The 16,896-nt window shown below is 37.3% G+C and overlaps 1 protein-coding gene across 9 annotated transcripts in view; it reads left to right on the top strand.

Moving 5' to 3' along the window:
• RASAL2 (RAS protein activator like 2) overlaps positions 1–16,896 on the top strand; it is a gene marked incomplete at its 5' end in the record, with an annotated part of 387,226 nt that overhangs the window by 172,523 nt on the left and 197,807 nt on the right. For all 9 annotated transcript variants that reach the window (XM_082612733.1, XM_082612736.1, XM_082612732.1 and 6 more), the window contains one exon: positions 10,901–11,028. In XM_082612733.1, the coding sequence (XP_082468859.1) occupies positions 10,901–11,028 (128 nt within the window). The remainder of the gene's footprint in view (positions 1–10,900; positions 11,029–16,896) is intronic.

Raw genomic sequence — 16,896 nt, 5'->3', positions numbered from 1 at the left:
ATAGTCACCCTTTATTCCACCCCTTATTTTACCCTTCCAAGCAAGCAAACCTCTGTTCTTTTACCTGGGTTGGGGAGATAGTTACCCATTAAATAGTCAGAGAGAGAATCTTGGGACTCTGATTCATCTTTTTTTTTTTAATTGAAGTATAGTTGATTTATAATGTTGTGTTAGTTTCAGGTATACAGCAAAGTGATTATACATATATTTACATATTATATATATATTCTTTTTCAGTTTTTTTCCCATATAGGTTATTACAAAATATTGATATAGTTCCCTGTGCGAAACAGTAGGTCCTTGTTGTTTATCTGTTTTATATACAGTCATGTGTATACGTTACTCCCCAATTCCTAATTTCTACCCCTGCTCCCCACCCCCCACCTTTCCCTTTTGGTAACCATAAGTTTATTTTCTATGTTTGTGGGGACTCTCATTCTTAAATCAGTTTTACCCATTTCTTGTTTTAGACCACCGCTTCTCCCCATTGTGAGATACCTAGTGCTGGCCTATCCCTGAACTTTTTGAGGATTCTCTAGTATAAATTGGGTTGGTTCTTACCTTTTCTCAGTCTTATCTCAGGATTCAATTTTCTCAGGCCTGGTTAAGTTAGTTACCACTTGAATGTATTCTTTATAGCTTCTAAATTTTTACTTATTTCCTCTCTATTTCTGTTTTCTCTGTCGTTGTGGGTTATCGTCACTGTCTCTACATATAAATATAAATTTATCTTTACTGTAGTTTCAGTGGGGTTTTGAGAAGGACTGAAATTATATGTTCAGTCTGCCATTTTATCCTAGTAGCTGCCATGTATTTCTTGAAATGAAATTTGAATAAGGCATTTGTGGACCTCTTGAAGTAATTCCGGGTTCTTTTGTAGGCCAAGGTTAGAAGTCTTAGACCTAGATAGACAGATCCTAGCTTTTGACTGATTTTTTTTTTCCTGATGTGACCCAAACTAAATTCATCAGCTTCTCCCTCAAACCTAATCTTCTTCCAGAATTCTTTTTTTTTAATTAACATCTTTATTGGAGTATAATTGCTTTACAATGGTATGTTAGTTTCTGCTTTATAACAAAGTGAATCAGTTATACATATACATATGTTCCCATATCTCTTCCCTCTCCAGTCTCCCTCCCTCCCACCCTCCCTATCTCACCCCTCTAGGTGGTCACAAACCACCTAGCTGATCTCCCTGTGCTATGCGGCTGCTTCCCACTAGCTATCTATTTTACGTTTGGTAGTGTATATATGTCCATGACACTCTCTCACTTTGTCACAGCTTACCCTTCCTCCTCCCCATATCCTCAAGTCTCAGTAAATGAAACCCCCATTCACCTCTTCACACAAATGCAAATCAGTGGTGTCACTCTCCTGTTAAAACCTTTCAGGGGCTTCCTTTCCTTCTTAGGATCAAGATCAACATCCTTAACTTGGTTTATAGGTCTCTGGGTGTCTTGGCCTGTACTATTTCACCAGCCCCCTAACTCTGCACTTACCTTCTTGTTCCCCATACATCAGTCATATGGGCCTCCTTTTCAGATTGTTAGAGGAGCAGAACCACTTTTTTCCTCAAGGGCTTTTTGGGCCTGTTATTTCATTTGTCTGAAATGCTAATACTTATAGTCCTTTCCATACTGACACACCAGTAACCATGCTCCCAGCTGCAATAATGCGCCAGACTAAGTCCATAGCTCTCATTCTGTGCTCCCACAGCACCCTATACTGCTTCTTTATAGTGTGTATCATAATTGTTTAATTGTATGCTAATTGTACGGTATTTGACCCCTCAACTAAATTTAAATTCCATGAGTTCAGTGGCTTGGTCTGTCCTGTTCACTGTTAGATCCCCAGCATTGAGTACAGTGCTTTACACACAGTGCATAAATACATACTGAATTACAACCAAAACCAAATGAAACAAAAAAACAAGGAGAAGCTTTATGATATGCTAGAAAAAATCCTAGTTTATATATCAGACTAAATTCTAAGATAACTGTGCTAGATGTGTCACTTTGAACAAGTAATTTTATATCTGAGCCTCCTTTTATTAATCTATGAATTGAGGAAGTGTGATTTACTGACCTTCAAGATCTTTCAACTCTGATTTGTTTCCCAAAGGGTCTCCTTCTTCCTCTTCTATGCATTTCTTATCCTGTTGACCTTTATTTTTTAAATTTCTTCTCCCACTTGATTCTCATCATTATTTGCTTCCCTATATTCTTTTTTTTCTCTTTACTGTCTATAATGTGAAATGTATCCCTCGATATCTGAACTCTCACCATTTAAATATTTGCTACGATCTCTTGAAATTTTTAACTTAAAATTGACTGTTCACATTGAAATATCATTGAAAGAAACTTGCATGTATGTTCCGGCCAAAAACATTAAGTTGCACATTAATCTGAGTGAGAGAATATGAAGTAGACTATTGGTCCGTGAATCAATTGTTTTCACAACAGGATTGTGTTTCATGATAATGTTGTTTAAAGGTTTCACGCAATCTAAATTATCTTTATCTTTTTTTAAATATCTTTTTACAAAATAAATTTATTTATTTATTTTTGGCTGCATTGGGTCTTTGTTGCTGCGCACAGGCTTTCTCTAGGTGCGGTGAGCAGGGGCTACTCTTCGTTGCGAAGTGCAGGCTTCTCATTGTGGTGGCTTCTCTTGTTGCGGAGCACAGGCTCTAGGCACGCAGGCTTCAGTAGTTGTGGCACACGGTCTTCAGTAGTTGTGGTTCGCAGGCTCTAGAGCGCAGGCTCAGTAGTTGTGGCGCATGCGTTTAGTTGCTCTGTGGCATGTGGGATCTTCCTGGACCAGGGCTCGAACCCGTGTCCCCTGCATTGGCAGGCGGATTCTTAACCACTGTGCCACCAGGGAAGCTCCAATTATCTTTTTTTTTTTTTTTTTTTTTTGCGGTATGCGGGCCTCTCACTGTTGTGGCCTCTCCCGTTGCGGAGCACAGGCTCCGGACGCGCAGGCCCAGCGGCCATGGCTCACGGGCCCAGCCGCTCCGCGGCATATGGGATCCTCCCAGACCGGGGCACGAACCCGTATCCCCTGCATCGGCAGGCGGACTCTCAACCACTGCGCCACCAGGGAGGCCCTCCAATTATCTTTTAAGTTAATGGAAAAGCCTGTGAAAGGCTTTTAGAGGATTAGAAAAGCTCTTATGTTAGGAAATGATAAAGGCTGAAAGACAAAAGACAAAAAGTTAAAAGATATAAACTTGGCTGTGCACATGTTCCGATGTACTATACATATGATTTTTACCTATTTGTGAGAAAAAATAAAATTATGAAAGTGATGTTAGTTTTTGAAACCTCATAGTTAATTTTATTTTGTTGTGCTATTTGCATTCATTATGCATCTTTAACAGATAATTGTTTCTTTACATTATAGAACACGTTTGCAGTAAAAAAGGAAAATGTAACTTGTATCCAATACCGTATATATGTGCAAATGTATTCACTAACAAGTTTTTTAAATATTAAATGATTCTGTATGTTTAGTTTTAATTTAGAAATTTTTGGTGGATTGTATAGGGGGGCTTAAGAATACTTAATATTGGGGGAAATTAATTGGGAGTTTTAGATGGGCTTGAACTGAATTATTCTTTTTCCACTTAAAATCAGAGTATAGTCTCCGTTATGTGAAAATTTGCCATCCAACACATTTTCAGAAATGGACTAGATTTAGATAAGAGGGATGTGCGTTCTATTTGTGTTGATTGTATTGGAGAGACAATGTGAAATGCTTCCTTTTACTGCTTTATAGTCTCATATTTTAGTTGTTTGTTTCCCCTTACTCATTTGAGATCATTGGTTTTTTGATAACAAGAAAGGTTTTTCACCTCTCATGTAAGTCAGCTGAGTTGTGTCAGGACCTAGCTGACTGAATTGGCTTGGTGACTTAGCAGTGAGTGACTGATAGGATTCTTTAAAGAAGCCTGCACATATTATCTCCTTGATAGTTTTCACTGTAAGCTCAGTGATTTGTGGTTCAAACAGGTCACAATTCAGAAAAGATGCAAATTTAGGTCTGTGTTCTATTCCATTTGATACTGTGGAGAGAGGTAGAGCTATTAGAAAATTTTTTAATGCTGCCAAACTCTTGATAAGTTTTATTTTTTAATGCAGTCTGCCTTCTTCTACTCCCCTATAGTGAGATAATGACACAGTATTGGCAGTATAGCCAATTGTGAAAACCCCAGAAACTGATCTCTCAATAGTGGTAAGCTATTTACTTTTCTTTTTCCTTTCTCCTCTAAGAATCACATTCTTTTAAAAGCTCTACTTCTTTCCCCACAGCAGCTGCCCCTAAAGGAAAGCGATGAGATTCAATTCAAAAAGAGGCAGGCATGGGGGGTATATTAATATAGGAAGAGGTACTAAATATAACAAGAAGATTGAGTATTACATAGTGTTTGAGATTAATTCTTAGTATAGTTTGTTTTTCTATCAGTAACAGGAACATGAAATACAAAAAGGATCTTGAGTTTTGATCATTTATACAACACCATGGTTATGTTTTAAGTGCCAGATTTATATTTTCTTACACTTTTCTTAAATTTGCACAGTGCTTGACTGTTTAAGAAAACTTGCATATAGACCCCCTTTTTTTTCCTTCTAAGGATGAGTATATAAATGAATTATTTTATTTTGAGTATTTTCTGTTTTTCTGTTTAGGTAAGAGTATGAACTGTAGATGTGAGTGGTCTATTAGGATTGAAGAGCAAGCTGTGATTGACTGCCATTTGTCATCTTAAAATGGCATCATTCATAACATTCTATTCAGTTACCCAAGCCATATAGTTGCTTTAGCTGTGCTTGGCCCAATGTGACAATTATGGGACTTATTTCTTCTAATGCATATCTAAAAAGTGAAGGAAAATGAAATGATCTGCTCTGCCTGCTGTTGCATGGCACAAGTGATCAGGTGCAGTGCAAACTGTGTACTAGTGATGTGGAAGGGAGAAGCAAGGTGGAACCATGATAGGAATTGCTTCCCAAACTAAAATGAGTTCTTCTGCAAAGAAAAGTGTTACCTTTATCAAGGAATAGTTGATAAAGAATGTTAAGTCAGTCATGCCTTTAAGGAACTTATTACGTTGTTATCAGTTAAGTGTGTTATCAGTTAAGTGTGATGGAGCAGCGTTAGAATAACCCCTGTGCTTTGCCCCTGGTGCTGCTGAAACTGAGAGTGAGGCAGCAGAAGGGCTGTTTGCAAACCTTAGGCTAAAGGAAATAATTCACCAGAAAGAAGAGTCATACGTTATCTCCTGCTTGTCTTCTCTTAAAAAGGGTGATGGTGAGCATAGGGGATTTCCTGACTAGCCACAAGTGATCCATTTTCTGGAGAAAAAAGACACAAACCTGTCTCTTAAGGGGAAAAAAACAACAGTATTTATTGACGATGATAAAATTTAAGATACAAAACAAAGATCAGTATTTTGGAAAACTTGAATCTGCCACATGGAGCTTGACAGCTTCCCAGTACTTAAAGACTTTTCTGATGATCAAGACTTTCTGAAGATTAATGAATGTGATTTTTTGATATTATGTAATGAAAAGTGTCAATGTTTGGAAGATCTGCAAAACTAAGTGAACCATTTTTTCCTAAATGATCAATGCAGAGTGCCTCAAAGTCATGCATATGGGTAAAAAGATCCACTCAAAGGGCAAGGTAGACCAATGATTTTTAACTTAACAGAGTATGAAAAGTTTATTGAAGTGGTGTCAAATTCCACAATTTACTTACTTTTAAGGAGCAACTGCTTGCCAGTTTTTGGTATAGTATTAGAAAATGTAAGCCACAGTTACCTGAAAATGCTATTAAAATACTCTTCCCTGGGCTTCCCTGGTGGCACAGTGGTTGAGAATCTGCCTGCCAATGCAGGGGACACGGGTTCGAGCCCTGGTCTGGGAAGATCCCACATGCTGTGGAGCAACTAGGCCCGTGAGCCTCAACTACTGAGCCTGCGCATCTGGAGCTTGTGCTCTGTAACAAGAGAGGCCGCGACAGTGAGAGACCTGCGCACCGCGATGAAGAGTGGCCCCCACTCGCCGCAACTAGAGAAAGCCCACGCACAGAAACGAAGACCCAACACGGCCAAAAATAAATAAATTAAAAAAAAATACTCTTCCCTTTTCCAACTATATATCTGTGTGAGTCTAGATTTTCTACTGATACTTCAACCAAAACAACATAAAGCAAGAGATTAAAAGTTGAAACAGATACAAGAACCCAGCTGTCTTCTATTCAGCCAGATTTTAAAGAGATTTGTAAAACTTCAGTGTCACTCCTCTCACTAATTATTTTGTTTTGTTTGGAAAATAGTTGCATTTCATCAAAAATGTGTTATTTATGTTAACATGCAGTAGGTTTGTTATTGTTGTTAAATGAGTAAATATTTTTAAAATTTCTCAGTTTTAATTTCTAATATGGTAAATATTGATAGATATAACCCACATAAACAAAATCTCTTTGAAAACAAAATCTCAATTTTAAACGTCTAAAGGGATCATGAGATCAAAAAATTTTGATAATTACTAGTCTACTGGTAATATCCAGTCTCAAAGAAGCACTCTCCAATGGGATTCATTGAGTAACTGCTGATTCTTTTTAATGTTTCTAAAATTATTCAATTTTTGTAATAAGGTCAACATCCATTATCCTTAGTATCCTTATAGGAATGGGACAGCGCAAATATAAATTTTTTTTCCAGTTTTGCTATTAAGATTCTTATTTTTAATTCTAAGGTAGTTATCGTATTCTGTAGTGAATTTTAGATACTAAATGTAATTGGAAGTCAGAAATTAGAAGTGTGTCACCAGAGCAGGAGAGAAAGAGGGTGGGAGGGAGGAAAGGAGGGAGGGAGGGGAGGACTGGTAGAATTGGTAAAGTGAAATAAGGCAATAATCTGAGTTTGTCCTGTTAATATAGTCTCAGTAAACAGGCTTTACAAGTGTACTATTAAACCTTCATTTAGCCATGGAAATGAGGACAAGATAGAATGAATAAATTAAATTTATAGGTTTAAAAAATTTATTTAAATTGTTACTTAAAGTGCCCTTCAAACCTTCATCCAGAAATGCTAAAAAGAACCAAAAAAAATCCTACTTATTCTGACTTCTTTCTTGTTTTCTTCCTTTTATGCATTCTTATAAAATGATCAAAATGTGGATAATAGAGAGTAGAAAAAAATGTGAAACTATAAAATTTATAACGTGGCTAATCAACCTCATAATTTAGACTGACAGAAAAATGTAAAATATAGAAGTATTGCTCCCTATTTCATTCTACCTTTAGCCCTGGAGAGGAGTAATTTGGGGTCCCCAATATGCTTTATGAGACATTGTCTTGTTTCACAATACCATGAAGAAACTAGGAACAAAGCTCCAGTTGGAGAAGGGGAGAGCATTAAGGGAGACTGTAAGAGAATTAACTCAGGATGACACAGGGAAGATAATTTAGGTTTTCTTAAATTCAGTGCTGATGCAGATTTATATTTTGTCAGGAAAACTGGGCTTCCTGCTGTAATACAGTTTCCTATATTATAATTTTATGGACAGAATCTGTCAATGTCTTCTTGCTCAGTGTGGATCATAAGATTACTATTCAGATTAAATTGCAGGGGGCAGTTTAGGTCACCCATGGCCAACTTACATAAGAAGGTTAGTCATTTGAATGAAAACTTGTCTAGGCCACAAAACCACCACATTTCTACATAAAGTAGGTGCATCCCTCTCTGTTGAAGTGGTCTTCGTATTTTACTCTAAAAATAGGCCTACATTGTGGTAAAAATCTAACCCATTTGTTTATCCAAATCATGTGAAGAAAATCAGCTTTGACATGGCTTTTAAGTTCAGGCAAGAATCTTTTATGTGTCAAAAATGATTGAGTCAGTTCTTTTAAAGCTTTTTGTGATAATTTTAGGAGAAATTGAAATATAAAGAAAACTTTAAATTAATTTAAATGCTTGAAATAAAAGAGTTAAGGGGGATTCCCTGGTGGCGCAGTGGTTGGGAGTCTGCCTGACGATGCAGGGGACACAGGTTCGTGCCCCGGTCCGGGAAGATCCCACGTGCCGCGGAGCGGCTGGGCCCGTGAGCCATGGCTGCTGAGCCTGCGCGTCTGGAGCCTGTGTCCACAATGGGAGAGGCCACAACAATGAGAGGCCCGTGTACCGCAAAAAAAAAAAAAAAAAAAAAAAGAGTTAAGGGTAGGGAAGAGAGAGTTGGCGTAGAATGGAGAAGCTATTGACGCAGCATGTACTGGTTGTGCGAGGTTCAGAGGAGATGGAAGCGGAAAAACAAGGGGAAAAAGGAAAAACAGTGAACTTCTAAGAATTAGTAACATGTCAAGCCAAGCCCTGGTAATGTTATTAGTTATTGAATTTTGAGTTATTTTGGAGGGTAGTTGATAAGTTCCCCAAGCGAGCAGAGCAACAAGTTTAGATAGACTTTTAGAGAGCAAAGAAGTTAAGCCAGAAGGAGTACTGAAGAGAATATTGAGCACATAAGGGGATGCAAGAAGAGAGACATATACCTAATGCCCTAAGTACTAACTTCTTTACTTTCTACAGATCTCCAGCTATAGGTATGCATATTTGAATAATTATAGCATAAAAAATCTAGGAAATCATTTGAATTTCCTTGAAGTCAGTCAATACCAGGAATACCTATCATCCTGTGATAAAAAGACTAAAAGTCCTTAGAAAGTAATAGTAATGAAGAGTCTCACCTAATAGGTAAAATGTGCTTATTAATTATTTACAACTCTCCTGCACTCATGGGTGTTTGTTTTCTAATTTCTTCAGTTTGAGGTGCTCCTCTAGTGTAATAATTAAATAATAATGAGTAATGTATTTTACTGTTTCCTGCAGTATATCCTGAGAGGAATTAGTCCTTCATGGCTAAAGAACTTTTAGTATATACTGAACTGTCATAAAAGCCTTACTCAATGGATCTAATGTGTACTTATGATTAAAATATGTTCCAAGTTTTTCAACAGCCCAAATGAACAAACAGTTCATATTAAAGAGTTTTTAAGTGATTTTTTTGGATCTGACCCCTAAAGCAAAGGTAAAAAAAGCAAAAATAAACAAGTAAGACTATATCAAACTAAAAACTTCTGTACAGCAAAGGAAACCATCAACAAGATGAAATGGCAGCCTTCTGAACTGGAGAAAATATTTGCAAATCATATATCTGATAAGGAGTTAATATCCAAAATATATGAAGAACTCATACAACTCAGCAAAACAAACAAACACCCAAAACAGTCTGACTAAAAAATGGGCAGAGCATCTGAATAGACATTTTTCCGAAGAAAACATATAGATGGACAACAAGTATATAATAAGGTGTTGAACTTCCCTAATCATCAGGGAAATGCAAATCAAAACCACAATGAGATATCACTCACACCTGTTAGAATGGCTATTATCAAAAAGACAAGAAATAACAAGTGTTGGCAAGGATGTAGAGAAAACGGAAGCCTCATGCACTGTTGGTGGGAATGTAAATTGGTGCAGCCACTATGGAAAACAATATAGAGGTTCCTCAAAAAATTAAAATGGAACTACCATTCAATCCAACAATTTCATTTCTGGGTGTTTATCCAAAGAACATGAAAACACTAATTGGAAAAGATACATACAGTAGCCAAGATATGGAAACAACCTAAGTGTCCATTGGTGGATAAATAGAATACTACTCAGCCATTGAAAGAGATGAAATCTTGTCATTTACGACAACATGGATGGACCTTGAGGGTATTATGCTAAATGAAATAAATCAGACAGAGGAAAACTAATACTGTATGACCTCACTTATATGTGGAATCTAAAAACCAAAACAAACAAACAAAACAAAACTCAGAGATTCAGAGAACAGAATGGTGATTTCCAAGAGGAAAGGGGTGGGTGGGTGAGGGGGTGAAAGGTTTCAAGAGGTACAAATTTCCACTTATAAGTCATGGGGATGTCAACTGTAGCATGGTGATTATAATATTGTAGTGCATATTTGAAAGTTACCAAGAGAATAAATCTTAGAAAGTTCTCATCAGAAGAAAAAAAATTTTTTTTGTAACTTTTTATGGTGACAGATGGTAATTGACTTATTGGGGTCATTATTTTGCAGTGTATACAAATACTAAATCATTAAGTTGTACACTTGAAACTAGTATAATGTTACACATCAATTATACCTTAATAAAAGAAAAAAAACTAAAGTAACAGGAAATGAGATGTTTAGAAGAGTTGAAACATTTAACTTTGATATTGTGTGCCTCCACCTTTAAGAGACATGATGGTAATATGTTTAGATCTTTCCTTGAGGAAATTGCCTTCTATGTTTTTAAGATCTTACTGGCCTCTAGTGGTAATATGATGCTGTAGTTTAACCATTTCTAAATCTTACAACTGACTAGAAATAAAGTTATTTTGAAGACATAGGCTGCCAATAACTCACTCCTTCAGTACTGGATCAACAGCACTCTTGAGTGTACATGCAATATCATCTTCTTCCTAAAGACTGTCTATCTTTTGTTCTTGTCTCTGAGTCACGCCCATCTCTTTCTTTTGAATGATACTAGTTTTGCTCTGAAGTGACCTCCCATTATTTTAGTGCATGCACAGTGGTGATTACTGTGTCAAGTTTGTACTAACAATTCTTCCTAGTGTCTCAGCCCTCTTTTCTACAGACTATGGGGCAAAATTTTCCCTCTGTATATAACTTTTTATTTTCTTCAGAGGAATTTAAGTTTTCAGTTTACCATTTAGATTTATGTTTAGACCTCCTTACTTTGATTTTGAAGAATCTTACATTTGAACTACGAGTTTACCAAACACGGCAATGATTTGTCACTTTTGTTTTTTGTGTTTGTCACACAGATGTGAAAGGGCCACCTACCCATCGTCTGTCTTGTGGCCAGTCACCCTACACCGACACAACAACATGGGAGCGGAAGTACTGCATCCTCACAGACAGCCAGCTGGTGTTGCTCAACAAGGAAAAGGAGGTGAGGTGGATATTATGAGAAAAGCTACTTCCCTTTTCTGACCAAATTCCTGAAATAATCTAGTTTTTATTTGCATCTCGATGAGTTGCATTTATGAAAATGGAGACTTTATGAAGAATACACTCTAAGTGGGTCTCAGGGGCTGCTGATGTCATCATGATGATATGTGACTGCCGCAAAGGTGTGACGTCAACAAGACAGGGCTGGATTTTCATTAAGGAATAGTAAAAGAGATATTGAGTTGAGTAATTTGGAATGAGAATGGGTTGGATTGTGTAGACCTGGCCCTGCAAGTGGTCCAGAGAGGCTATGGGAAATTATATCAGTCTAGCTCTTTGCAAGTAACAAATAGCACAGTCAGCAGATAAATTGAAAGAGGTTTAACGAAGGGACTATACAGAGGCATGGGCAGCATAGGGGACTCATCAGAGGGGGTAAAGTACCCATGAACTGGCAACAGCAGAAAGCAGTTGTCACCCTAGACCTTCAGGGCAAGGGAAGGGAGCAATGTTTCTGGAACCCAGAGAACTGTAGTTGCATGAAAAGGCTGCATAACAGTTGCTATGGCTATACACGAAAGAACACAGCCTCTACCAAAACAAAAATGGCCAGCAGGGAGGAAGCAAGGGACAACCGACACACCAGGTCTCTTTCTTGCTTTCTGATTTCTTGCCAGTGTTACCTACTGGCCAAACCTAACTTGAAGCCAAAGGAAAAGATTGCTTTTGATGTGTTCTGTAGAGATTTGTTTCCTGAAGCACAGCAAGGGAGAGAAGGGCAGAGAGTAGAATCTGGAGAGGCAGACAGAATGTAATTAGTACAGACATCTAGTTCTAGGTAAACTTTCTGTCCCTCTAAGTGAAAAAACCCTTGAACTTATCATATACTATTACTACTTTACTCCTCAAATTATTATAGTGTACAAATCCTTCCACATCCAAATAATTCATTTGCTTATTGGTGATGTATTGGATAGTTGACTTGGTAAGGCCAAAAAACCATCCTACTCCCGAGCTCCACAACATAAAAAAATTAGTATGATCTTGACAAGAAGAGGGATAATGGGAGGGAAGGAGAAGAAGAGATCTTATTCAATGAAGGAGAAAGATTAATTGCCAAAAATATATATAAATAACTAGAAAGCTGTAAGTAGAATATCAATTTCATAAGCCATCCCTCTGGAAAAGTTAGTTCAGAGGAAGCAGTGCGCAAAAAACACATTTCTTAATTCTAGTCTGTGGATCTCTACCTCCCTTTTCTCTTCTCTCTCTCCTCCCCCTCTGTCCCTTTTCTTTTGCATCTCTTCTCTTACTCAGCATTCTTTAACATCGTAAAGGCAAGTTCATAGCAATAAAGCAATTTCAGTTTCTTCTTTTATTTTCATAGGCAATTCTTACTTGCAAGGGCCTGGCTAATGTGCCCTCTATGAACTTTGTTATTCTTTTTCTCCAACCATTGAAAAATGTCCCTTACTTTTATTACCATCTCCCTACCCATGACCCTTTTCCAGTATTGTAATATAATTAAACTTAATTTTATTAAAATAATTCAATAAAGGTGAGCCCTTTCTGGAACAGTATAGTACATGTTGCTTTGTTTCTATTAAGTAGATACATAATAAAAATTGGTAGAGTGAATATTAGTGTAGAATATTTCTAATTATCCAATTTGAATAGACAGATAATTTAACATGCGCATTTAAACCAGTTGACTCTGTCAGCAGTCTTTTATCAGAGCTGTTAATAAGGAGTGATATGAACATATCATCTGCCATCTTTTTGCCCTTACCTACATTTTATTCAATTAGTAATGTAAGAAATTAAATAGCCTAAAGATAGATAGCATAAGGTCAAGAGCATTCCTTATCTAGAACCAAGATATAATACATGGATTAAATATTACTGATCAATTGAGTAATCCAGGCTTAGGCTCCCTTTAGTCCCATAAAATAACTGTCCATGATGAATGATTTCTAAAACAATTTCTTCTGTACTTTATCGCTTTTTATGCCAGCCATCAAGAGTAGCCCTAGACATCTGGGTAACCCCTCATTTTCTCATCTACATATCGCTCTGTAAATCCTCTTTTCTGTCCCTGCCTTCCACTCATCCTTTCCCACCTCTTGAAACCCTTTGTCTATGCCCTCTGCAACTCACAGTCCATCATCAACCCAATCAGCTGTTTCTTTCACCCCTTTTCTGAAGCAGTTCCTTAACTTCCTGGTCTCATGAGAACCTGTAGCTTTCCTGAGGACACTGTCATCTGTGAAGTCCTGTCAAGTGATGGCTGTTTTTTTCCCACAGCCTTCAGACCATGCTGCCTGTAGTAGGCATCCTTCTCCTTTCATGGCTGCTTCCTGTCTATTCTCCCTCATTTTCCCTATAAAGCCCAGACTCTTGAGTCCCATGTTGTAGTCATCTTCCAGCCCCACCCCTGGCCCCCATCATTTCTTGTTGATTTTAGCTTCTGGTTCATTATCATTATTTCCAGCACTACTCCAGCCTTAACTTGTGAGGATTCCCATATCTGCAGAGATGAATCTTTCAACACACTGGCTGTAAGTTCCTTGAACTCCTCTCCTCCAAGAATCTTTTCCTCTACCTTGCCTCTTTGCTACAACTTCTCAATATTCTCAATTGTGTGCATCTTACTGTCTGACCTCCTATCTTTCTAGCTCATCCCTTTTTCCAACAATTTTTCAATCCTTTGGGACCTATGGGCCATTGATCCTGTCACCTTTTCTGCCCCTCATACCTCTGATATCCTCTCTTCCCTCTTCTCCCAGCTTGCATTCCATGGTCAGTCATTTTCATATTTGCATACTATTTCCTTGCCCTTTTTTTGCATCATCATACTCACTTGGCAATGTGATAGGTCAGTTAAATCCTGCTCCTCATCTATCCTGCCCTGCTTCCATGCAGCATAATGTGTCTGGAGAAAATCACTCCACCCTGCTGACAGTCTTTAAACTAATGACTACAAATCTCATGTGAGCCTCTAATGCTGCTTGGCAATCACAAAACATTTCCTAGTCCAATTACTTTCCAACTCTACTGGACTAGTACTTCTCAGTTCATGCGTGGTAAAGGACCAAGTTTTTCCCTACCTCATCATGAACAATAAAATACAATAATGTGAATTGTGAAGAAAAATGAAGTTTTAAAAAGACAAAAGTCTAAGTCCAAATTTTTTATTAGATTGAACAAAAATGAAATTACAGTTCAATAATAATCATAACATAGGGAAAGAAGGAATAGAATTACAAAAATTGTACATGTTCATAGAGAGTGTGCTGTACAATGAGATGAATCCACTGATCACACCAGGCACAATTCTCAATTTCTGTGTTGCTAACTTGCTTATTGTGGACCATTAACAGTTTGAAGAACAGCACAGGACCTTGCATCACACTTGGAGTAGTACAATCCAGGATAATTTCTAAGATGATTTTTTCATGCTTCCTCTTCTATTATAATTCCTTGTCTATTACCCTCACTTATAGCTGATTACTTTGCTGCTTATTTCACTGAGAAAATTCAGCCAGTCAAAAGAGAACTCTTTTACCATGTCTACCCATCCACCAACAACTATTTCCTTTTACTCTGATTTCCCTCTTTTCACTGTGGTTGGATTGCCTACAATCCAACTGTCAGCCCCTCCCCTTGTGCCCATTCTTGCCTATTCAAGGATGTATCAATAGCAGTTCTCCCTTACCTCTTTACATCTTCAACTCTCTGCTCTCTGCTAGATCGTTCCCATCAGCATGCTATTATTTCTCCCATCTTAAAAGAAAAAATGAGCCTGCATTAATCTCACTTTTACCGCCAGTTACCACCCCTTTCTTTGCTTCCCTTACCAGCAAAAATTCTGGAAACTTCTAAACTCACTGTCTCTAATTCTTCTCCTCTCATTCTCTCTTAAACCTACTTCATTCATACTCTGACCTATACCACCTTGTGAAAATTGCTCTTGTTAAGCTCACGCACTGGTGACCTCCACATTGCTAAATTCAGTGGTCAGTTCTCACTTCTTGTCTTACTTAATCTGTTAGTGGCATTTAATGCAGTTGATCACTCACTCCTTCTCCTAGAACCACTTTCTTCACTTGGCTTCCATGACACTGTGCTGTCTTAGTTTTCTTCCTGTCTTTCTGGCAGTTTCTTCTGAGTCATCTTTGCAGATCTCTCTTCTACTCTCCAAATCTCAACAGGGGAGTGCTACAGAGTTCAGTCCGTGGACCTCACTTCTTTAGGAATCTTATCCAATCTTATGACTTCAAATACTCTCTAAAGCTGATGACCTTAATTTTTTATCTCAAGCCTACACAATCTCTATTCTCTAGACTCATATATCCATCTGTCCATTATACACCTCTACTTGGATATGGCTTCATCACTGTTTTAAGCACATCAAGCATGTTCCTGCCTCAAGACCTTAGCCTTGGCTTTTCCCTCAGATATTTGCATGACTCACTTTCTCACCTCCTTCAACTCTTTGGTTGCATATCACCTGCTCAATAAGCCCTACTCTGACAACTTATTCAAAATTGCAACCCCTCTCTGTATCTCCATTCAGAACTTCCGATCTAATTACCTGGCTGTATTTTTTTTTCCCCTATAGCATTTACTACCTTCTAAAATGCTATATAATTTATTTATTATGTTTATTGTCTCTTTTCTCTTATATAAGCTTTTAGGGCAGGGATATTGTCTGTTTTTTTCAGTGCTATATCCCTCAGTGCTTAGAACAGTTCCTGATACATAAGTAAATTCTAACAAATATTTGTTGAATAAATTTTGAAAAAGCCAAATTATAAACTTTGATTCCTGAATATCCATTTTTTAAATTTAAGTTTGAGAGGAGACGAACCTTCTATCTTTTCTTTTTTATGTGATAAGTCTTCCCACAACAAGAGGTGTAATTACATATTTTTTCTAAGACTGGATAATAAAAGAGGGGAAAAATAATCCATAAGATGCTTTTCCGTTGTTGAATATGAAATTCCATCTTTATTTATTGAGCATCTGTTATGTGTAAAGTATTGTGGTTGCAGAGATGCAGTTTGTTGGGAACACATTGAGGTAAATTAAAAGTTAAACTGTTTGGAACTAGATACAGAGGTGGTGGTTGCACAACATCATGAATGTACTAAATGTCACTGAATTATTCACTTCACAGTGGTTAATTTTATGTTACGTGAATTTCACCTCAATACAATTTTTTAAAAAAGATTATTACATTACCACAAGGGAAAGATTAACTAAGATATTGCCTGGGGTGGGTTATTGTTTAAAGTAGAGAATGCCAAAAAAGTATCTACAGATAAATTTGTGATTGAGCCATGTCTTTAGGGACAAATAGAAGCTCACCTGGAGGAAAGGAAGGGAAGGATATTCCATGTATATATAAAGATACAAAGTCAAGGAACATCTTATATCTCTTTGGCAAACTGCAAAATGTTCAGAATTCTTGGAATATAATTTGCAAGAGGAAAAATGATAGCTGGCAAGAGCTGAATAATAAAGTGCCTTGAAGGCCATGCTAAGGAATTTGGACTTTATTCTAGAAATTATTTGAACCATGGAAAGGTATGTAACACGGCAATGACATCATCACATTTGCTTCTTAGAAAAGTAACTCTGTTGATCACGTGGAAAATTGAGTGAAAGGGATCAGAAGGAAATAGATGAGTTATGTTATTGCAATAGACCAGGTAAGGGATGACAAGTTTACACAGCGTTTAATGCCCTGAGACAGGTAGGTTCTACCACTATAAGTTGGAGAAACTGGATTAAATCTCTAGGATAAGAAAATGTTAAGGCATTGTTATACCTGCTACTTGAATTTTATTTAATATTCTGTTAATTT

This window comes from Mesoplodon mirus (assembly GCF_964341445.2).
Source record: "Mesoplodon mirus genome assembly, chromosome: 3".
Lineage (NCBI taxonomy): Eukaryota > Metazoa > Chordata > Mammalia > Artiodactyla > Ziphiidae > Mesoplodon > Mesoplodon mirus.
Note: the sequence above shows the minus strand (reverse complement) of the source record. Positions and strands in the feature narration are given on the sequence as shown.